This window comes from Aspergillus uvarum (assembly GCF_003184745.1).
Source record: "Aspergillus uvarum CBS 121591 unplaced genomic scaffold BO82scaffold_43, whole genome shotgun sequence".
In the NCBI taxonomy this organism is placed as follows: Eukaryota; Fungi; Ascomycota; class Eurotiomycetes; order Eurotiales; family Aspergillaceae; genus Aspergillus; species Aspergillus uvarum.
In genome coordinates this window covers 243,459-264,794 of record NW_020291340.1, presented here as the reverse complement: position 1 = coordinate 264,794, position 21,336 = coordinate 243,459, and the positions used below count along the sequence as shown (strand labels likewise).

The 21,336-nt window shown below is 54.3% G+C and overlaps 9 protein-coding genes across 9 annotated transcripts; 4 read left to right on the top strand and 5 right to left on the bottom strand.

The window, feature by feature from the left end:
* Positions 1-547: 547 nt before the first annotated feature.
* On the bottom strand, positions 548-4,955 carry BO82DRAFT_356188 (cohesin subunit SMC1). The gene is made up of 6 exons (XM_025635658.1): positions 4,773-4,955; positions 4,623-4,716; positions 1,570-4,540; positions 1,211-1,518; positions 785-1,151; positions 548-726 (listed from the first exon to the last, which is right to left on the bottom strand). Exons 1-6 carry the CDS (start codon positions 4,801-4,803, stop codon positions 709-711), a joined length of 3,789 nt encoding a protein of 1,262 aa, XP_025489964.1. The 5' UTR covers positions 4,804-4,955; the 3' UTR covers positions 548-708.
* Positions 4,956-5,147: 192 nt separating this feature from the next.
* On the bottom strand, positions 5,148-6,328 carry BO82DRAFT_356187 (uncharacterized protein). The gene is made up of 2 exons (XM_025635657.1): positions 6,296-6,328; positions 5,148-6,219 (listed from the first exon to the last, which is right to left on the bottom strand). Exon 2 carries the CDS (start codon positions 6,191-6,193, stop codon positions 5,324-5,326), a length of 870 nt encoding a protein of 289 aa, XP_025489963.1. The 5' UTR covers positions 6,194-6,219; positions 6,296-6,328; the 3' UTR covers positions 5,148-5,323.
* An 88-nt stretch (positions 6,329-6,416) lies between these two features.
* On the top strand, positions 6,417-8,141 carry pdx1 (putative pyruvate dehydrogenase complex component Pdx1). The gene is made up of 2 exons (XM_025638687.1): positions 6,417-6,778; positions 6,965-8,141. The coding sequence occupies exons 1-2, from the start codon at positions 6,700-6,702 to the stop codon at positions 7,798-7,800; spliced, it is 915 nt and encodes a 304-aa protein (XP_025489962.1). The 5' UTR covers positions 6,417-6,699; the 3' UTR covers positions 7,801-8,141.
* A 586-nt stretch (positions 8,142-8,727) lies between these two features.
* Positions 8,728-10,974, bottom strand: BO82DRAFT_127971 (WD40 repeat domain-containing protein). The gene is made up of 4 exons (XM_025629945.1): positions 10,575-10,974; positions 10,338-10,465; positions 9,699-10,285; positions 8,728-9,634 (listed from the first exon to the last, which is right to left on the bottom strand). The coding sequence occupies exons 1-4, from the start codon at positions 10,889-10,891 to the stop codon at positions 8,870-8,872; spliced, it is 1,797 nt and encodes a 598-aa protein (XP_025489961.1). The 5' UTR covers positions 10,892-10,974; the 3' UTR covers positions 8,728-8,869.
* Positions 10,975-13,354: 2,380 nt separating this feature from the next.
* BO82DRAFT_356183 (replication factor C subunit 2) lies at positions 13,355-15,071 on the top strand. The gene is made up of 4 exons (XM_025635656.1): positions 13,355-13,518; positions 13,576-13,654; positions 13,720-14,523; positions 14,584-15,071. Exons 1-4 carry the CDS (start codon positions 13,397-13,399, stop codon positions 14,746-14,748), a joined length of 1,170 nt encoding a protein of 389 aa, XP_025489960.1. The 5' UTR covers positions 13,355-13,396; the 3' UTR covers positions 14,749-15,071.
* A 169-nt stretch (positions 15,072-15,240) lies between these two features.
* BO82DRAFT_356182 (4-nitrophenylphosphatase) lies at positions 15,241-16,749 on the top strand. Its single transcript, XM_025635655.1, has 5 exons — positions 15,241-15,459; positions 15,520-15,541; positions 15,636-15,704; positions 15,785-15,876; positions 15,937-16,749. Exons 1-5 carry the CDS (start codon positions 15,367-15,369, stop codon positions 16,606-16,608), a joined length of 948 nt encoding a protein of 315 aa, XP_025489959.1. The 5' UTR covers positions 15,241-15,366; the 3' UTR covers positions 16,609-16,749.
* Positions 16,567-18,213, bottom strand: BO82DRAFT_127930 (uncharacterized protein). Its single transcript, XM_025629944.1, has one exon. The coding sequence runs from the start codon at positions 18,093-18,095 to the stop codon at positions 16,809-16,811; it is 1,287 nt and encodes a 428-aa protein (XP_025489958.1). The 5' UTR covers positions 18,096-18,213; the 3' UTR covers positions 16,567-16,808.
* Positions 18,214-18,259: 46 nt separating this feature from the next.
* On the top strand, positions 18,260-19,417 carry BO82DRAFT_433954 (ATP-dependent Clp protease proteolytic subunit; the record flags this gene model as incomplete). Its single annotated transcript, XM_025640914.1, has 4 exons — positions 18,260-18,521; positions 18,581-18,599; positions 18,721-18,888; positions 18,975-19,417. Exons 1-4 carry the CDS (start codon positions 18,345-18,347, stop codon positions 19,415-19,417), a joined length of 807 nt encoding a protein of 268 aa, XP_025489957.1. The 5' UTR covers positions 18,260-18,344.
* A 292-nt stretch (positions 19,418-19,709) lies between these two features.
* BO82DRAFT_356180 (DSC4 family protein) lies at positions 19,710-21,256 on the bottom strand. Its single transcript, XM_025635654.1, has 2 exons — positions 20,878-21,256; positions 19,710-20,741 (listed from the first exon to the last, which is right to left on the bottom strand). The coding sequence occupies exons 1-2, from the start codon at positions 21,102-21,104 to the stop codon at positions 19,844-19,846; spliced, it is 1,125 nt and encodes a 374-aa protein (XP_025489956.1). The 5' UTR covers positions 21,105-21,256; the 3' UTR covers positions 19,710-19,843.
* Between the last annotated feature and the right edge of the window lie 80 nt (positions 21,257-21,336).

Below are 21,336 nucleotides of genomic sequence, written 5' to 3'. Positions count from 1 at the left end.
GATATCGCCCGGTCCTAGAGGATAGCATACGAGGTATCCGAGGTATAGTTTGTCTATGTGTATAGACAGAACTGCATGTGCCACCCGGGAAGAGTTGTAGTGGATCCTGGTATGTACATGGACTGTACGTCGGATTTGAGTGGGACATTTGCGTCTACGGTTCGGGGGTATATATATCACTGCATCCTGTGCAGCTCAGCGGTTATTGAACGGGGAGGAGGAGGAGGAGGAGGAGGAGGAGGAGGAGGAGGAGGCCATTGGCTCGCCTGCAACGAACGTAAGTGAGATGTAACTTCATCAGGATCATTAGGGATTTATTGGCGGAGTTGAGCACGGAATTTTTCCGGGGGTCAGGGATTAAAGAGAGCTGGAGATGAAAGGGGCTGCGGGGATGGTGGGGGTGGGAGGGACGATCTTTAAGGTTGGTTCACTTGCGAGAGCAGCTCTGCTGTCGATACTGGCTGGCTGGTGTCGTAAGATCCGGACTTCTCTCCGTGATCGGAGTAAGGTCGAAGCGTTGGTTCTAGGAAACGGACCAGGGTGAAGATCAGAAAAGCAGAAAGAAAATTCCCATTAATCCGTTGCACGATAGCTAAAACCATTTTGCTCATCAAAGAAAAACATGACCACAAGAGAATGATATATTCTACACATCACACGAGAGTCAGGTAGCCCAGTCCATTCCACCCAGTCTTTCCGAATCATCATTCAGTTGTATTTACGGAGCTGCACGAACGGAGTCAATTAGTATCTGAATAAGGTCTGGGAAAAGCTAGGTTCTCACATCAAGAGTCAGAGATTTACTGCTGTTTTCCACCTGATCTCGGTAGATTCCAACTAGGGCTTCACTGTTTTGGAACAGTCCGTTCTTCAGACTGATGACGATAAACTGCATGCCCGGAGCTGCGTGGTCGTGGATGTAGTTGGCGATGCGAGCAACGTTGGTGTTGTCGAGGGCGGCATCGACTTCGTCCAGCACGAAGAAGGGAGACGGCTGATAGGAGTGAATCGCAAATAACAAAGCCAGAGCGGCCATAGTCTTCTCGCCACCGGACAGATGTTCCATGTCCCGGAAACGCTTCAGCGGAGGCATGGCGTGGTACTTGATACCGTCGAGGTAGGGCTCGTCCGAGTCTTCGATGTCCAGATAACTAGGCGGCACCACTCTGTTAGCATAGGGTCGAATGGAAGGGGCTCCAGTCGGGCTTACGCTTGGCCGCCCAGTGGGTAGTTTGCGCTCTTCGTCAATTCGCGGTAAATCGGGCCAATTTGCTCGGAGATGTGAGAGAAGGCTTTGTTGAAGAGATCTGACCGCTGGCGCATCACATCTTCGAACTCGTCCTTCGCCCTCCGAGCACGCTTCCGGGCATCTTCGAAGTCCTTCTCCGTGGCTCGAAGCTTGTTCTCCACGCTCTCCAACCGCTCCATAGCGCGTGTGTTAGGTGCCATCTTGTCCAGCTCGCTGTTGATAGACCGGACCTTCTCGAGCAGTTCTTCTTCAAGCTTCTCGTCATCCTCCTATCATTGAATCAGTGGGAAGTATTGTAAGTCTGACGCTGAGTAACCTACCTCTTTGAGGGTGTCTCCAAGAGAGTCAAAGTCAACCTCGATGCCATAGTCCTGGACGGTGAAAGCGTCTCCGACCCCGTTGGCGTCTTCATCCACGTCCATGGCGTCTGGATCCGCTGCTTGCATCAGATCATCAATGGGAAGCTGATCGAGGGGGTTGGAGTCTTCTGTCAGTGGGATATCGATATCTTCCAGCTTACACCGCCGGAGAAGAGCGTATCGACTGGACGAGTTGCGTTGTATCTCTGCCTCAAGGGCATTGACATTCTTCAAAGTGCCCTCAACTTCTCTGGTGCGCTTTTGGAGCTCCCTACGGTGATGTGTCAGGTTCTCCGCCGATTGAGCATATGCCTCCTTCTGCTCCTCGAGCCGTTCTCGAAGAACGTCAAGTTCAGCATTGTACTCATCCATTTGGTTTCTGATGCGCTCCTGTTCGGCCTCAAGCTCCTGGATCAGCTCTTCGTCACGTTGATACTGTGCCTGAAGGCTAGCAACGCGGTCGATCGTAGCCTGCAGTCGTTGCCTCTCAAAGCTTAGCTGGTTCTCAATCCTGCTCTTTTGCGTCGTGAACTCGAGCTTCTTTTGAGCTGCCTCCTCCTGTAACGATCCCTGCTGAACTTCGTACTCGCGGATGTTGGCATAGCCCAAGCGCTTGCAGAATTTCTTGTACACTTCGTCCTCTACACTGCTGACCTTCTGTTGAGATGCTGCGATAGTTTTATCGAGGTCCTGTAGCAATTTTTCGCGCTCAGACAGCTTCGGTCGCATTTCTTCGAGCTGACTTCTAACGAATTCTAATTCGCTGTGCTTGCTTTCGAGGTTTCTCTCGAGTGCTTTGAGCTCGTCCCGAGCGTAGGCAAGCCGTTGCTCCAGGCCTACCAAGTCACCTTGTAGCGTCTCCTCTTCGGTGCCGCGGCGATGACCCTTGGGTAGGTTGGCAAGATCAGCCAACAGCTTGTCTTTGAGCTTGTACAGATTTTCCACCTCAGAGTCTTCCCAGCGCTTGGAGTGCTGCTGAGGCCCTTTACCACCGGTCATCAAACCGCCCTTGTGAATCACGGTGCCGTCGAGCGTGACGGCCTTGGCATCCACGTTCCTCTCATAGCAGAGATATTTGGCAGTCGCCAAATCATCGCAGACGATTGCGTTTCCGCATGCGTAGCTAATAGCTCTGGCAACCGAGTCGTCATAGTCGACGGTCTCGATGGCCGGACGCATTCCGCGGTGTAGGCCCTTGAGGTTCGAGTTAAAGGCCTTGACCTGGATTGTCTCGAGTGGGATGAAGGTGGCCTGGCCGGCTCTCTGGTCGCGAAGGTGCTGAATGCACTCCTTCGCTGTCTTCTCGTTGTCGACAACAATCGCGTCAAAGTGCCGACCCAGGACAGTGCTAACTGCCTCGGAGTACTTCTTCTGCTTGGGCTTGCAAAGGTCACTGACGCGGCCCTTGACTCCCGGGAAAATGCGCTTGAGGGTCGAAATCAGCTCCTTGGCTCTGATTTCTCTCTCCGACTGCTTCCTCCCATCATCTGCGTCAAGAAGTTTCTTCAGGACGACCTGCAACTTTTCCTCCAATTCCGTTCGCATCCGAGATACACGCAGGCGTTCAGAGGTCACAGCATTGAGTTCCTTCTTCTTGCGGTCAATCTCCTTGGAAGTTGTCTTGACTGTATCGTTGAGGGAAGTTTTGCGCTGGGCCAAGGTCTGCGTCTCAGATTCCAAGGTCTTGAATTGCCAATCGGCCCCTTCGAATTTGCTCTTGAGGCTGTTCAGGCCTTCGGCTTCGGTCTTCCGCTGACGGCGCAGATTGTCGAGGTTCAGTTGCTCAGCAGACGATCTCTTACTGACCTCTTCTTTGAGCTTTTCGTACTCCTGCAGGTCAGCCTCGCTGAGCTGGCCACCCTGCTTGCTCATAGTCTTCTGCCATTCTGACTCCCACTGGGCCCGCGCCTTGTCGACGACCTTGAGATCCTTCTCCAGTTGTTTCACATTCGCCGACTGAGTGTCTTTCTCGCGGGTAATTTCTGTGATACGAGAAGCAAAGCGGTCGACCTTCTTCCTGGTGATATCGACCTTCTCATCAACAGGGACGAGGGCGTTGGCGGCCTCTTCAATGTCCTTCTCTTTCTTGACAATGTTCCTCTCCGCCTTGGCGACATCCCGACCGACCATGGCGTGGCTCTTCTTCGCGTCCTCGACGTTCTTCTCGTACTTCTCAACACCGCGGCGGAACTCCTTCAGCTCATCCTGGTACTTCAGGATATCAGCACTGGATGCGTCGATCAGGCGCTGGAAATGGAAGAGCTTCCACAGAATGTGCGTGATGATCGCTTGATCGCGTTCCTCGGCCTTTCTGGCGTAGTTCTCCGCTTCCCGCTTCTGTTCCTGGTACTGTTTGATCTCCGAGTTGATGCCCCGGCGGCGGTTGAGCTGCACGGTCTGTGATTCCGCCGCCTCCTCAGCCTCCGCTTTCAAACGTTCATACTCAGCCTTGTACTCCAGACTGCCCGAGATCTGCTCGATCAACCGCGTCAGGTCTTTGGGGGACTGCGATGCGATGGCCTCGACGTCACCCTGGAAGACGAGGAAGTTGCGCGCCTTGATCAGGATGTTCTCGGCCTCGAGCGCTTCGTTGTACTGCTGCGCAGTGACCGGGCGGTTGTTAATGCGGTACTCGCTGACACCCCCGCTGGTGATCGACCGCCGCCATTGCTGTTCCTCGCCCGCATCGTCCTCGTACACCGCCATAACCCATGCGGTCCGCGGGTCACTCGATCCGGTCGGGTCCTGGGACTGTTCGCCGTCGATCTCGTCTTCGGGCTGTTCCTCCCCGTCCGCCGCCCCGTCGATGGCATTGCCGTTCGCATCCACCTTGGATGTCCGCAGGACACGACCGCGGTAGACTAGGTCGCGGAGATTCGTAGATCGCAGATGAGATGATTTGATACCGAGAACGAACGAGATCGCATCCATCCTGATCGATTGTCAGCACACACTTCCCTTCGCGATGCATGTTCCGCGGAGGTGTTCATTCCGAGGTGGGCGGGAAAACGCACGAGTTCGATTTGCCGGACCCGTTGGGCCCGATGATGGATGTGAAGTACGCATCTCCGAAGAGAAGGGTGTGGTGACCCTTGTAAGATTTGAAGTCTGATGCGGAGGTTAGTGGGTGGCATGGGGGCTCAATCAGATGAGGTTCTGCATACTAAAAAGCTCAAGTCGGATGAGCTTCCCCATTTTGCGACAGAGGGGTCGCGCGTTGCAGCGACCACGCGAGAAGACGGAATTAGAAAGGCAGATAGTAGATGTAGAGGAAATGGAGGAGCTGCGCCCACCACGGAATGGGGAGAAGGCTGGATTAGCCCGGGCTGCACGGAGCAAGTGTGGAGGGGCTCGCGCAGCATTCACTACCTTGGTTATCCCGAAGTCGCGTCACGGACGGTTGATTGATTGGGGGGGGGCGGAAGACGCGCTGCGGAGAGGGTCACGTGGCAGCCATATTTACTTCCACTCCGAGTAAGCACGAGCAGGTTGCTTCTATCGACTCTAGTTGCTACGCATGCGTCTTGTGAAAAAAAGATGCTGCTTAATGCTAGTTTCTACAAATATGTACATGGTAGTTCGAGGCAGCGGTAGGGCTAAGTAAGAATGCAGCAGCCCCAAAACATAAGCCCAGCGTGTAGCAGTGACAAGGAACAAAGGTTGAGAGTATTTAAGACATCACGAGAAGAATATCATACAGGTTGAGAACTCACTTCTAGCGTCTCACAGTCACCGGGTTGCCAACGGACAAAAAGTCCTGCGAGACGTATCCAGCCGAATCCATGCGGAATTCACCCTTCTGACCATCCACTTCGATAAGGATGAAATCCTCGCCGGTGAACAGCTGACGAACCGACCGGAATGTCTTGTAGAACAGCATACTCATCTTCTTCAGAGGTTGTCTGAAGAAGCTCACCTCGGCGCTCTGCTGAATCGTGCTTCTCTTACTAGCGGCGTCAGGAGAAATCACCAAGCGCCGAGCGAAGGCAACCTGGCGAGGCAAAGCGTCGAATTCATACGGTTTGCGAAAAGGGATGATGCTGCGAACCGTGAAGCGGATGTAGGCCTCCCCATTCTTGTTGACGGCCTTGACGGTCCTGATCAACTTGTTCGTCTTGGCCATGAAGACAGTGCCCATGACGCTCATCATGACACAAATACTGCCGAATGTTACCTTCTGCCACATGGGTAGAGGTGCGATGGGGTCGCGGAAGGTGATATTGGAGTTATACACCGAGTACGCGAAGCAAAAAGCCGTGATACCGTAGGCACCTAGTACGTAGCTCCGGTGCGAGGGCGCTTGGAACAGCATCAATTCTCCCTTGGGCTCTTTTGCGACTTTGGCAGCTAATCGGCCTGAGCCCGCGGGGCGTCTGCCCGCGAATCTCAATGTATCTTCGGCCGGCTCCTGGACCTTGAGCTGTGGTGCGGCAGGCTTCTTAGCCTTGACGGCGGCCTTTGCTCGCGGAGCACTGTACGAGAAAAATCGCCATATTGGACTAGACGTCTGGAAATTCGAAGAGAGGGTACTCCGGGGACATTGCTGGGCGAATGCCCGGAAAGCAACAGGTCGTGTAGCAAACATGATGGGTATAATCTCGCGTTCAGAACCTACAATAAAAGAGCGAGCGATTGTTAGCATGCAATTCTGACTCCGGAGAGTCGAGAGAGGTGCGATTGAGCTTACCTTGGACCATCCACAGCAAGTCAGCGATTGAGCTGGTGAATGCGCGACTCTGTTTAAGCCCGTTGGTATCCGCGGCAGAAAAATGTTCCCGTCCGGGCCATCGGTGAAACTCCCAACAACCTCAACATCCCCGGACATTCACTCCTCCTTGTCGCAGCGCCATTGCCCCCGGCCCGAATGCCTTACAGCTTCTAATTTCAGATCGCGACCATCTAGACAACATCGCCGAGCTCCTTGAACTCTCTCATCATCGTGGTGGTGGGTTCTTAAGTCCGATCCTTGGTTTCCCGGGTTTCCCAGCTGCAGCGCCTCGCGACTTTCTCGAACACCACTTTATCTCCACCACTTGAGAATCGATTCTTCGATTCCGACCTACCACAACAACAACAACAACAACAACAGAGATGGCCTCCAGCTTCCCTTTGCGCCGACTTCCGGCCGCTCTTGCCCGTCGCCAACCCCGGGTTATCAGCACTTCGAAGCGTGAGTTTTCCGCCGACTCCGAAGGGGGGAGGGAAAGAATATCACCATCGCCCTCTTTTACACCAGGCACAACACGCCTTCACTTCAGACCTCATTTCCAAGCATAAACTCAACCTTCACCAACCTTCGCCTCCTCCACTACACGCACAGACATACATCGCTAACAAACCCGTTCATCCACTACAGGCCTAAACTCCACCGCCGCAGTGCAGTACCAGAACCCCGCCTACCCGCTCTACCCATCGGTCAGCAGCCTGCTGCACGAGAAGGGGATCCCGGAATCCGAGATCTCCAAGATCCCCGCCACGGGCCCCAAGGGCCGCCTCCTGAAGGGCGATGTCCTCGCCTACCTGGGCAAGATCCCCGCCGAGTACCCGGCGACCCAAGCGGCGCGCTTCGCCAAGCTGGGCCAGCTGGACCTGAGCAACATCAAGATCGTGGCCGCCGAAGCGCCCAAGCCCGCTGCCGAAGCTGAACCCACCCCCGTCGCCGCCCCCGAAGCTCCTGTTGTCCGGCCGCCGCCCACCACCCGCGTCGCCGTCCCCATCTCCCTGGCCGCCGTGCTGCACGCCCAGAAGCGCCTGCAGGACAAGCTGCATATCACGGTGCCGCTGTCGACCTTCCTGGAGCGCGCCACCGACCTCGCCAACGAGGACCTCCCGCGCTCCGTGCGCGAGAAGCCCACGGCTGACGAGCTCTTCGACGAGCTAGTCCTCAACGCCGCGCCCGCCCGCGCCTCCCGCGGCGAGTACTTCCCCGAGTTCAACGCTGAGGAGGCAGACGTCCTGGTCGCTCCGCAGATCAAGTCCGTCACGGAGGATATCATCGATATTCTGGCCGGTAGTGGCAAGGCCGCCGCCAAGAAGGTGGTTTCTTCCGTCGCTGCGGCCGCAGCGCCGGCCGCGGGTGCGGCCAACGTCTTCAGCTTGACGGTCCCCGTCGGCGATGAGAAGAGGGCTCAAGTTTTCTTGGACCGCGTCAAGTCGTTGTTGACGGTTGAGCCGGGCCGGCTTGTTCTATAGATTCCTTTTTCCACTTTTGCGATTTTCTTTTTCTCTCTCCCCGTGCATGTCTCGTTTTGGAATGACCTTTTCCCCCCACCCCATTTTGTAAGTACTGATCATAGTCCTGTCGGGGGGGGCGTTTTTCTTTCTCCGTTCACCTTTCCACAGCTAATGCTCGCCAAGTATAGCATACACACACACACACATATACAACTCTCACAGGTAATGGAATAAACTAAGGTGCATTCGATGTGCTGGTAGTGAGCTGGAATTACCAAATATAGAAATCAAAACTATTCCTTCGAAATTGCACTTCGACTGAGCTGTGCGCTAAATCGCACTGGAAATCACATCTAAGGAAAAACTAGTACTGCTCATGGCGGTTGTATTGTCTTACGTACTTCTCCCCCGTGATAGCTGCTATCCTGGCTGATGCGCGGTATGAATAAATGCTTTGCTGGTCTTGCGGCTGAATAGTCATCTCATCATCGGTGGTGGATAAGGGGATAGGTAGTGAGGAAAAGGGAGATTCAGAGTATATCATGCCATTCGGATGGAAATGAGAATCCCACGATTGAGAAATAGGGGAGAGGGGCAACGCCTCGGTCTGGTTTCACCTGAGAAACACCATGAGCGCCGCTGCTGAGAGAATTCATATCTTCGAGTCAAACTGGAAATATGCGCTTGCTGGAACTCCGTGGCCCAAGGCCGCGAGAAAGGGGGGGGAAAAAAGCGATTCAAGGGAATAAAGGGGAAGCCGTGGTGGAAGAATGGAAAAGAAAAAAGACATGGGCCGAAGTACATGTAGTGAGAATCAGATGAGGTCCAGTCAAGCGCGCGATGTGCATGCAGAAGAGGAAAACTTGAAATCGCCCATGTAAATGCCGCGAAAATCCACAAGATGCGAGAAATGCCAATTAGGAAACCGTGAGAAAATGACCATCCTCCAGACCGTCCAAGGACATGCCCAGCATCGAATAAACGCCAATGCCCTGGAACGCCGAATCTAATGCATATCGGAAACTGCTAATAAATAGTCAAGCGTGACATAGCACAAAGGTTCAAGGGCGAATCATAGCCGAGGCTGTCACCGGATAGTACCCCATTCAGCCAGCTTACTGCCTTCACGACCGTGCTCTCTTCCTGGTCTCTTGTTGAAGATCTTCCAGAAACGCAGAGTCTCGTCGCCAGCGCCAGTGACGACAGTTTGCCCATCCGGACTCATAGCCAGGTAAAGTACACGGAAAGTATGTCCGGTCAAAGATACGATTTGCTCCATGCGGGGGTATTTCCAGATCACGATCTGGTTTTGACTATACCCGTGGGTGCTGATAATCTCATCCGAGTTTTTCGACCACGCCAAGTTACAAACCTGGCTTCCTGTGTCAACCTCTTTGATTAAGGATCCCGTTGACGTGTTCCAGAACTTGATTGTTCGGTCCGCCGTTCCACCACCCGAGGCTAGGAGGTGGTGCTGATGAGGTGACCAAGCAATCGCTTTGACCGCGGCCGTGTGATCGGAGAAGCGATAGAGAGGGGTTTCGTTCAGCTTGTCCCATACCAACAGTTTGTTGTCGTTACCGCCAGAAGCTAATTGGCCATCTTCCGTGTTCCACCTGAGACCACACACCTCTTGCTTGTGACCGGACAAACGGCGCAAGAATTGATCTGGCGAACGAACATCTCGGTGGAAAATCAGGCGATCTCGTGACCCCGACGTCAGAATGTGGTCGTTCCAGGCTAGCGCTCCGACCCGATTAGTGTGCCCGATCATCGTTCTTAGACGGCGACATCGCTCTGCGTCCCAAATCTGTACGAGTCCTTTGCCTGTCCCAATTGAAAGGTGAGTACCCTAAATTCACGGAGCTTTGAGTCAGTATCGAAGATTTCCCGCCTGTTGGACATCTGACACCTACCCGTTGAATCCAGCTCACACTCGTGACAGTATCATCTTTCAGTTCGCACAGCTTCGTAACCCTTCCAGTCTGCGAATTCCACATATAGACCGAATTACCTAGACCAACACCAAGAACATTACTGCTTCCCCAATCCACCAGATTCAGGTAGAAGTCGTCTTGTAAATCGGGGGCGTCAAGTACTTTGTAAGGCACTTTATTAACGTAGCGGGGCTGTTTGCGGGGTGTTTCTAATATACGTTGGCTGTCGTATCGGATCGGGGAAAGGCTGTAGAGCTCTGATCGAACGTTCAAATTAGGACCATGTTGACTTCGAGGGGTCTTGGATGGCGTCGGATGACCAGATCCAGCGCGTGAGGAGGCATAGTTGAAAAGGTTTTTATGGGGAGTAGACGGCGTTATACTGGCTGGGGGGAGATTCGATACGACATGTGACGGAGGTGTGTGAGAGCGAGTCTTGTCGTTAATTCCGTTCGCAAACCCCAGCAGCGGATCCGGTGATAATGAGTCTAGGTCTGCCTGCGGAACGGTGTTTCCGAAAAGCTCGCTCCGCAAGACCCGTGAGTACATTCTGTTTGCTTCTTCGGCTGAGCGGTCGTTAGCTCAAGGGATCAGTGTCACATTTGTATGCGAACTTACTCTTTTGGAAATGAAGCTCCGAATGAGGAGCGCGTTTCTTGGATTTAGAGGGAGTAGAGGGGCAGCCGTCCTCATGAAGGAGGCTGTAGGTTGCCTGCAGGTCTTGCCCTTCGCGGTTGGGAATAAATCTACAAGGCGGCATAGGCACGTTAACAAGGACCTCAAGGGATTGCTTCACAATATGATCGACATGGCTGAGCCGATGTAGCAAGGTGCCAGAAGTATGGTGCTACTGACCTGTCGCCGTATACTCGTTGCCTCTTCCGACTGGGGCTTGTCCCGGGTGTTCTCTCGCGAGGATTGCCAGCGTCCTCGTAGTCCTTTAAAGCCTTCGCAAGTGCATCGGGGTCGATCGCTTCTGAGGTGTTTCGACTCTTTTGTTGTCTCCCTTGCGATTCGGGGTAGAAAAGGGTCTTCTTCGCTGGCATACTAGGGGGTGTTCTTGAGCCAGGAGGGGATGCGATAGACAATGCGTTGGCAGCACGTTCCGGCGACTTCCCATTTCTTGCTGCGCTGCGGGTAGCAGGAGGATCAAACTTCCGGGGGTCGCCCATGATTTCGAGGGAGGGGTGAGCGATCCTCACGAGGTACAGTACAAATGGCGGTCGAAAGCGGGATCAAGTCAGGTAGGGTCAATGCGACAGATCCCCACGGTCGATGAGTCGCAAACGCAGCGAGATGCAAAGCTAAGTCAAAGGAACAGCGATTCTTGAAGGTCTATTATTTAATGGGTCGTTTATTGGGTCGAGCAATCGGCGCTTTCAAGGTTCGTGGGGTGAGGTGAGAGTTGGGAGTGTTGACGACAACAGGCGAGCCCTTGTGCTCCGCTCCGGGTTCAATGAAACCAAATAAACTTGGGAAGTAGGCGGGCAGTGAGGATAACGGCGGCAAGGGAATGAAACAGACAGAGTCTCTCACCAGACCCAGGACTGAATTGATAGAATGACACAGATTGTGGAGGTCATTTGAGATTGACCCGACCACCTTGGGTTGGTGAGGAAGAAGAGGAAGAAGGGTTGAGACAAGATCAATCCAAGGAAGGGTTGGCAGGCTGGCTGGCTGGCTGGTTGGCGGCGGCGGCGGCGGCGATGGGCTTCCCTCCCTCCCTCTCTCACAGACACACTCCCTCTGGGCTGTCGCTCGACCGTTCCAGCGAAGGGGAACTTTCCAGTGTCCACCCACCGCACTCAATCACGCGTCGGGTGCGCTAAACCGGGTTGGGAACAACACAGGGAGGTTGGCCTGACGCTGCAGTTGAATTGACTTAGATGATGATTGTCCTTTCCTTGGAGAAAACAAATGCAAAAAGAAAGAAAAATTTGCCAGAGAATTGAAACTCATGCGAATGACTACCTTGGTGAAAACGGTCACTTCGCAATGATCCTGTGGTGGTCATTCATATATACAATGTCCTGAGTGGGAGTGGGAGGGAAAGATGGGGAAGCCCCGTCTCCGTCATGTGCTGGTCGCGCGGCTGCAGACGATGATTTAATTATTATTGTTTATCGCCTGCAAGTTGGTTACCACCGACTACTATCGACTTCCGATAGCCTCCCTCTCCCCCACCAAAACAGCCTCGTACAAGTTGTGAGCATGGAGAGCAACATCCTACTTCCAGTCAATCAGTCAATAAATCAGATTTGATCGATTGATCGCTTCCTTGTTGGAAGAAAAGAAGACTTGGTCCGAATTCATCGTCTTTTGTTGTTCATTGACGCGAAGCGCCGACCTGGTGATTGGATCAGGGCGACTGTTATCGAGCGTGCCAGGGCCACGAGCACCAGCAGCGCGACCGCCTCTCATTCCACGCGCCCTGCGAAAGAACGCGCGATGGGCGAAGCTTGGGCCAGTCCTTTCCTCCAACAGGAGACTTTTCGACCACAGAACCCCGGTTGATTCAACCTGCCTGCAGTTGATCCCAGTCGCAGCATTAGTCTCTAACTGGACTTGCTCTTCCGTGTCACAACCGCCGCTTGAGTGGCGTTCAATTCCCCGTTTCGATGATGCAGTCGATCTAGTTATCTTAGTCTACTAAGATAGTGCCTGGACCAGGAATCCGAGCCAACCCACTTCATCCGGTAGATCAGGGCAGATCCAGCGAGTCAGCGAATGTTCGGGACTCCTTTGAGCCTAACTTCTCGTGTCTCGGATCAGTCAATAAGTTATCTATGATCTTTGTCTCGAATATTTCATCGGCTTCTCTTTCTTTGACTCTTTCGACCAAACACTAGACGCGACCTGATGCGATTAGACCAAATAAGCCGCACTACATTGATTCGACATGCTGCCATGGCTGTCCATAGCACTTCTTCGCTTGTCTTCTCGTCGCATACTATCGAGTTTACAGTTTAGAGCTGCAATGGAAGTCCGTTGGGTTATTTGAATTTGTCCCGATATGGAGATCTTCATCTGAAACCCTCATGAGCCTTGCGTCTGCCAATTCTGATCGGTCATAAAGCTGCTTCGCGGGTAATTCATGTACGCTAGATCAGCATTCAAGCTTTGCGCATGCAATTGATGCGATGCTCAATGAGCAATGAGTACCGACTATAGCTGCTTCCACAGTTGCATTCTGCCGTCAGCCTGTTCCTTCCCTGTCAAACTAAAGCGCACTCTCGTAGATATTTCTCTGCGGGATAAGGGCGCATTCATACAATGCCCCAACATCACCTTGTGGAAGTCATGATCATCTTCCACCAGCGATGAGTGCCAACGAGGCATTGATCAAAGTAGCGATAATATCAGTCGCACTGGTGACCATCACCGCGTTGGGCATAGGCCTCTATTTTGTGGCCGCAGCTTTCAAGACAACTGAGTATGTACTGTGCAATCCGGCAAAGCTACCGTGCTCAAAACTCAGAGTTTCGTCATAGTCCCCAAGTTGGTTTGCTTCCCATCCGTCGATAAATGATAAAGTGGGCGGGCGGTCAGCGCGTATCACGTGGAGACGCGTTCCGACACGCTTTCAGGGCTCTCGCCGCCGTGTTCTCCGAGCATACCAAAGTAGCGTCAGCACAGACAAGTCGAGTAGTATTCGCCTCAACCTTCAGCAATTGGAGATGGCTGCGAATTTCTTCAGCAACAAAGCCCGGGCTGCAGCTGCAGCTTCGGGTACCTCCAAGCAAAAGCCAACGGATGGAAAGGATGAACAAGGTCGACAACAACCATGGGTTGAGAAATAGTAGGCGCTCTCCACCCAATGCTCTCTTATGTTCCAGTCACGTTGACCACGAAATAGTCGTCCCAAGACTCTCGATGATGTCGCCGCACAAGATCACACCACCAAGGTTCTCCGACGCACGTTGCAAGCTTCTAATGTACGACGAGATCCGAACTCTGCATGGTCACCTAAGCTCCAGGAATACTGACGGGCGATCTCTAGCTCCCCCATATGCTTTTCTACGGCCCTCCCGGTACCGGAAAGACTTCCACAATTCTTGCTCTCGCAAAGTCGCTCTTTGGTCCTACTCTCTACCGCTCGCGCATCCTTGAATTGAACGCTTCCGATGAACGTGGTATTGGCATTGTGCGCGACAAGATCAAAAACTTTGCTCGTGCCCAACTCAGTCACTCAACAGGCATGGGTGCGGAATACCTGGCCAAATACCCGTGTCCTCCATTCAAGATCATCATTCTTGATGAGGCAGACAGTATGACACAGGACGCGCAGTCCGCTCTTCGTCGTACCATGGAGCAGTACAGTCGGATCACCCGTTTCTGCTTAGTCTGTAACTATGTGACTCGTATCATAGAGCCGCTGGCGAGTCGGTGCAGCAAATTCAGATTCAAAGCTTTGGACAATACCGCGGCGGGAGATCGGCTGGTCCAGATCGCCAAGCTGGAAAACCTGAGATTAGAAGAGGGTGTGGTTGACAAGCTGATCAGCTGTAGTGAAGGTGATTTGCGACGTGCGATCACCTATCTGCAAAGTGCGGCCAAGCTGGTCGGGGCCGGTAGGGTTGAGAAGAAGGACGATGACGAAGATACCGAGATGGCAGATGAAAGCTCGGAATTGATCATTGTCAGGACCATCGAGGAGATCGCTGGTGTCGTCCCTGAAAGCGTTTTGGATGATCTGACCCGGGCTCTGCAGCCGATGAAGGTTGGGTCGTCTTATGATGCTGTTTCAAAGGTGGTTACAGACATTATTGCAGATGGATGGAGTGCCAGTCAGCTTCTTCTACAGGTATTTCTATATCCTATTTCCGAATCTCGCTGGTGGAGTCTCAATACTAACCCGGTGCAGCTGTATCGGCGCATGATCTACAACGATGCTATTCCCGACATTCAGAAGAATAAGATCGTGACGGTCTTTTCGGAAATGGACCGTCGTCTGGTTGACGGAGCTGACGAGCACCTAACTATCCTGGACGTCTCACTCAAGATTTCTGGCATCTTAGGCGGCGCGTAGTCGTCGAAGATCGGCTATACCACTATTTTCTCTAAGCGTTGAGCGACGTCATTCCATTGGCAGGCCTCGCCGATAGGAGTATCAGGAGGCCAATTGACGCGACCCATCATCATCCGAAAGATACAGATGTTTACAGGATGCTGCCTCACCCAAGCCACCAGAATCTGTCATCTTCTTTCATGCATCGCTTCCTGTAGCACGGAAGTATACAGTGGAGCCGGTACTCGTGGGAAACAATCGGACGCGCTCACAAAACCCAATTTTGCAACTTGGAGTGAAGCCAAGACTTACGAATGTATGAAATATAATGAACAAGTCAAAACATGCTTCTCTCCAACTCAATTCCAATGGGGGCCCATGTAGCTGTAGGAACGTCATACACTGAGGGCATTGCATCCATCCAGCATCGCCGGTTCCTCACGTGCGGCCCGCTTCGTGGCTCACCGAGGAGCCGGACGAGAGCCGGAATAGAGTGTGCCGCATCAACACTTCTTATGACTCAAATGATCTCTAGCTTTTTGTTTTCTCCTTGCTACTATACATACATTTGAGGCAGCAGCATATCGCGATATTGCAATAGACCCTTAGAGAACTGCATTTAGACCGCCCATCACCCTCATGGCTTCCTCCGAGTACCCCGCATCCACCCACACTCCCCGCTATTTGACCGGCGACGCGGCCGGCATCCGTGAGTTCATAGACAAGTTTGATGTGAGTGTCTTCAGGGGGGTCCATTTTGTGTCAGAATGCAGAGGCTAATTTATCATCCAGGTGTTCCTGTTTGACTGCGATGGTACGTTCTCCGAACGCGAATGTCCCATCCAATCTGAGAGCATCCGCGATGTCTACACCAGCAAGGACCGACTGACCACCGATCCACAAATTAGGGGTTCTCTGGTCCGGGGACCACCTTTTCCCGGGTACGAACGAGACATTAGAACTATTAAGAAGCAAAGGTATGAATTTTTTTTCTTTCCCCTGGGGACAGTATGAGCTGCTCGCAGACAGACCAGCTAACCCCTCCTCCCTCCACCAGGCAAGCAAGTCGTCTTCGTGACGAATAACAGCACCAAATCCCGCGCCGACTACGTGAAGAAGCTCGAGGGATTAGGCATTCCCAGCTCCACGGTACGTTTTGCCCTCCGCGAAATTTCTCCAATCCCGAACCCCACCACTAATTCCGTGAAGGAAGAAGTCTTCTCCTCCTCCTACAGCGCCTCCATCTACATCTCCCGCATCCTCCAACTCCCGCCCACCAAACGCAAAGTCTTCGTCATCGGCGAAACGGGCATCGAGCAGGAACTCCGCGCCGAGAACGTCCCCTTCCTCGGCGGCACCGACCCGGCCTACCGCCGCGAGATCGCCCCGGAGGATTACCAGAAAATCGCCGCCGGCGACCCCAGCCTCCTCGATCCGGAGGTCGGCGTCGTGCTGGTCGGCTTGGACTTCCACCTCAACTATCTCAAGCTGGCGCTGGCGTTCCACTACATCCGCCGCGGCGCGGTGTTCCTGGCCACGAATATCGATAGTACGCTCCCGAACGCGGGGTCCTTGTTCCCGGGGGCCGGGTCGATGAGTGCGCCGTTGATTATGATGTTGGGTGGACGGGAGCCGGTGTCCCTGGGGAAGCCGAATCAGGCGATGATGGATGCGATTGAGGGGAAGTTCCATTTTGACCGGCAGCGGGCGTGTATGGTCGGGGATCGCGCGAACACGGATATCCGGTTTGGGGTCGAGGGGAAACTGGGGGGTACGTTGGGGGTGTTGACGGGAGTGAGTAGTAAGGAGGACTTTTTGGAGGGGGAGGTCAGGCCCGCGGCTTATTTGGATCGGTTGGCGGATTTGTTGGGGTGTCAGTGATTTGTTTTCTGTGGGGTTTACTTGGGAGGAATGGAGGTTGGGAGGGTTGGGGTATGTTTTGGACAACCGGGGGGAAGATTATGATTTCGGCCCCTTGTGTATGGGTTTAGGTTGCATAGAATACAGGAGATACCCACCCCTCCCCCTTGTGAACGACCGCTATATACATATGGTGTTGCGGCGGGTGTAAGGATGACTTATCAGCAGGAAAGTTTAGGATCAAGGTGAGGATCATCCCTCAACAGCCCCGCCAGCTTCCACAGGCCCAGCATCGCATTGACCGTGGGCTTGTCGTCCGGTCGAAGAAACACCGCCGCCTGGCCCTGGAACTTGGCACACGCGAGATCCTCTTCCGCCAGTAAACGGGTCATATCGAACACGGGCACCTTGGAATTCGTCTGCGGCAGATGGAAGAAGCTCGACAGGGGCAGCGGCGACGAGCCGGCGGTGCGCCGCAGCACCAGCACCGCACCCCTCTCCATCCGCGCGATGGGCTCCATCTTCGCCAACGCCTCGACCAGCGCCTCCTCCGCGAGCTTTTCTCCGTCCTCCAGCGGCAGTACCGGGGTCCACACCTGCCTCTTCGGCGAGTCGTTCGACTGCGTCGCCGCCCGCCGCAGCCGCTGGCCCACCTCGCGCCGCATCATCCGCGTCACAAACTGCGGCATGTCCTGGCGCCAGACGCACGACGCCATCATCGACTCCGTCATCGGCCCCAGCGGCGGCCGCCAGCGAACCGGGAACGTCAAGACGATGGCCGGGAACTTCCGCTTGGACTTGCGCATGCTCTCCGTGATCGTGTTCAGGAGCGTCAGTCGGTTGACCATTCGGAACCGCAGGTGACGGATTTCTTGGGAGGTCTGCGTCGTCGTCGTCGTCGTCTTCTTCTGCTGATCCGGGGAAGATGATGACGACGGCGATGGATCGGGCACGGGCACGGACACGGACACCGGTGGTAAGATCTCGGACGGGTGGATGAACAGACTCTTGCCCTCGGGGTGTTGCTCCAGACCCCAGCCGGTCATGAACTCGGTCGGCATGCGCTGCCCCGTCAGTGAGCATTGGCGGATCGGGGAGGCCAGCGCCACGGCCCAGGGGTTCGTGGAGAGGTCATCTTCGGGGTTCGAGGGTTTGCTGCGCGCTTTCTTCTTGTGCAGGCGCTCGTAGCCGGGTTTGGGGTCGGTGAGTAATGGGGATTTGGGGAGGAGGGAGGACGGCGGGGGAGAGATTTTGGCTCGAGGTTTTCGGGTGGGTTTGGCAGGTGTTGCGTTAGGAGCGGTGTCCGGGGGTTGTTGTGCGGGTTGCGGAGGTTCAGGGTGAAATTCAGGCTCGTCGGTCGAGGTGGATAAAGTGCGTATGCGGTGGTGGTTGTTGTTGTGCTGAAGGGGAATTGGGCCACGGATGGTGGTGCTGCTATTGTTGACTAGTTGACGAAATTGCCTCAAGCGCCATGACGCATATGACATGCGACCGTAGAGACACTCCATTGCCTCCTTTGGTGGATGATGGCGCGGTGAGCAGTTGGAACGGAGCGGTTGTTGGTGGAGAAAGCCAGAGTAGAAAAACCCGCGGAGGTGTTGGACGTTGACCGACGGCGCGCAAAGGCGGAGTCCTGCTTCTGTTGCTGCTGCTGCGACAGTCCTCCACCACTTCTCCGACCATCACCACTGCACCTTTCCTCCTCATCCTTGCCAGATCCTCCTACGCGCTCTGGATTCACAAGCAATAGCTTCAGAATGAATCCATCTCGCCCCCTGCAGCGAGCGAGCCGCATATTCAGCCGCCCGTCGGCCGTTCCGGCCCTGTCGCGGAGCTTCACCAGCTCCATCCCGTCGCTATCATCCCTACCAGCTTCATCGACGGCCCGACCTGCGCGAGGATGGACGCCCACGCCGTTCATCACCGAGACGGTGGTAAGTTCGAGTTCTCTCCCACAGCGTGTCAACCAAACAACTCACTAACAAATAATTAGGGCGGAGGCTGGCACACATGTACGTTATACTCAGTGCATCATCCACAGCTCACTCAAATCAAAAACCTACAGCTTGCACCCATAAACCTCACCACCACCTCCACCACAATTCAACCCTAACTAATTCCCGTGCAACGCAGATGACATCTTCTCCCGCCTCCTCAAAGAGCGCATCATCTGCCTGAACGGCGAAGTCGACGAAACCATGTCCGCGTCCATCGTCGCCCAACTCCTCTTCCTGGAAGCCGATAACCCCCAAAAACCCATTCACCTGTACATCAACTCCCCCGGAGGATCGGTCACGGCCGGTATGTCTACCTACCCCTAGTCCTCAACCCTGTAGTCCAATACCCCCCATACCTACCTCCCACCCATACTGACTACCCGCCAAAAGGCCTAGCAATTTACGACACAATGACCTACATCGCCAGCCCGGTCTCGACGATTTGCGTCGGCCAGGCCGCATCCATGGGCTCCCTGCTTCTGTGCGGCGGCCACCCGGGCAAACGGTACTGCCTGCCGCACTCGTCGATCATGATCCACCAACCCTCCGGCGGATACTTCGGGCAGGCCAGCGACATCGCGATCCACGCCAAGGAGATCCTGCGCGTGCGCAGCCAGCTCAACAAGATCTACCAGCGGCATTTGACGGGCAAGAAGGTGCTGTCGCTGGATGAGATTGAGAAGCTCATGGAGCGGGATTACTTCATGGGGGCGAAGGAGGCGTTGGAGATGGGGATTGTGGATGAGATTTTGGATCGGAGGCCGGGCGTTAAGGAAGGTGGGGGTGGAGGTGGGGAGGCGAAGGGGACGGATTCGGATGGTGGGGAGGAGTAGGTACTTACCCCGGAGGTTAGGGTTGGGCTGGGTTTCTGGTTTGGTTGTGGCTGGTTTCGTACCTTTTGAGTGGAAAGGGGCGGAGGTTGATGCTTATACATACCCTGGTTTATTGTCTATTTTCTACTTTATGTTTTGTGATTGTATCTTATCTGTGATGTTGATGATCATAAACTGATGATGAAGAGCATGGGGATAGAAACTCCACTCCATTTCACTCCACTCTATTCAGCTTATCCTGCTTGATTGTGTCAGATGATACACAATAATCTATCTACTCTTTATGGACCACCCCTTACACTGAATCAACGTTCTCACATGTTTGACAAATAGGAGTTAGTAGATTATGACCTATTCTAAACAGTACAGGAGAACCCCCGCATCTATACCAGCCAAAGCGACCATGAAAAGCAGCAAGCCCCTCCTCTAAGCACTGACAATGCCATTGGCATCGGGAGCGGGATTCGGATTATTAGCAGTGGCAGTGGCAGTGGCAGCAGTAGCCTGCGCATTCCGCTCCACCGACCGTCCATTCATCGCATCGCGAAAGCCGGCCATGAACGCCGCCGCCTGCTGCGGATTCGCAAACCGCAACGAATTCCGCCCCGTCGCCGGAGTGTACCGCCATTGCTCGCGGACCACATCCACCAGCCCCACGTTCATGATCATCGCCTGGCCCGAGGCGAACTGATCCAAGGGGTGACTATCCTTCGCCGCGGTCGTGCTCCGTCCAAGATTCAGGCCCGTCTCGGCCGGGTCGGCCAGCAACTCGGTCCGTTCGTCGATCAAGGTGTCATGGTCATGATCCTCGGGTCGTTCCTCCATCGCAGGCCGTCGACTGACTAGGACCTCGGTCTGGTCATCTGTAGTACCTGTGGCTGCACCCCGGAGAACACCCCGCTCTTCGGAATCGTGATCCTGCCCCAGCCCGTTGATGATAGCACTCAGGATATTACTTCTTGAGGTCGCCGTACCGATTGGTCCCTGCTGCTGCGCCTCGACAGTCTTGACCCTCTCCACCACCAGCGCCAACATCACCAAATCCAGGAGGAGAACCAACACATCCATGGACAGCAGCCGGGTCAGCGGGACGGGCGCCTTCTGGCCGATGAAGTCGATGAACAAGCCCCCGTGGATGTACCCGCGGGTCTCCTCGCCGGCTTCCGGCGCGGCAAAGAGGGTATGGCAGAGCATGCAGAACAGATTACTCAGGAAGATGGCGCCGACGAAGGGCTGGTTCCGGGTCGGGTCGAAGGGCGGGGCTTTCGGGGTGAAGAAGATGAGCTGCACGATGGCGCGGAGGGCGAAGAGGATGATGGAGCAACTGCCATACAGAAAGTTTATGATTTGTTAATAAATGGATACTGGGGCGGGGGTGTTGTGGTCGGATGTGATAATATGTTGGTTGGATCTACAAAATGACGACCGGCGGAAAAAGAGATATGGGGCTATATGCTCACTCCATATAATACAGCGCGGAGAGCTCGCAGTAGATGAGGATATCGAGATCGCGGAGGAGCCGATCGATGAAGGCGACCTTGGCGGTGGATTGGATCTTTTTCATGCGCTCATCATAACTGCCGTTGCTGCCGCTGGTGCTGCCGCTAGGTTCGGCGACGAGGCCGGGCGATAAGCCGGACACGTCAGCGAGGTATTCCGCATCTCGATACACATCTGGAGTGGTCATAGAGGGTCATGAGGACATGGATGATGCGATCAGAGAGTTCAGAAAGTGGGGAGTTGTTTGGGAAGGGTGGAAAGATGGAAGGGAGGGGAAGTGAGGTTGGCGCTGACGGTCAATCAGTCAGTCAATCAGTGAGTTGATCAGGAGAAGTGGAGTGGTGGAGGAAGGATGGAGTGGAGGGCGGAAAGCGGAGGCGGAGAAGGACAAGGCACCTGCGCCAGGCGATGGCGGCTTT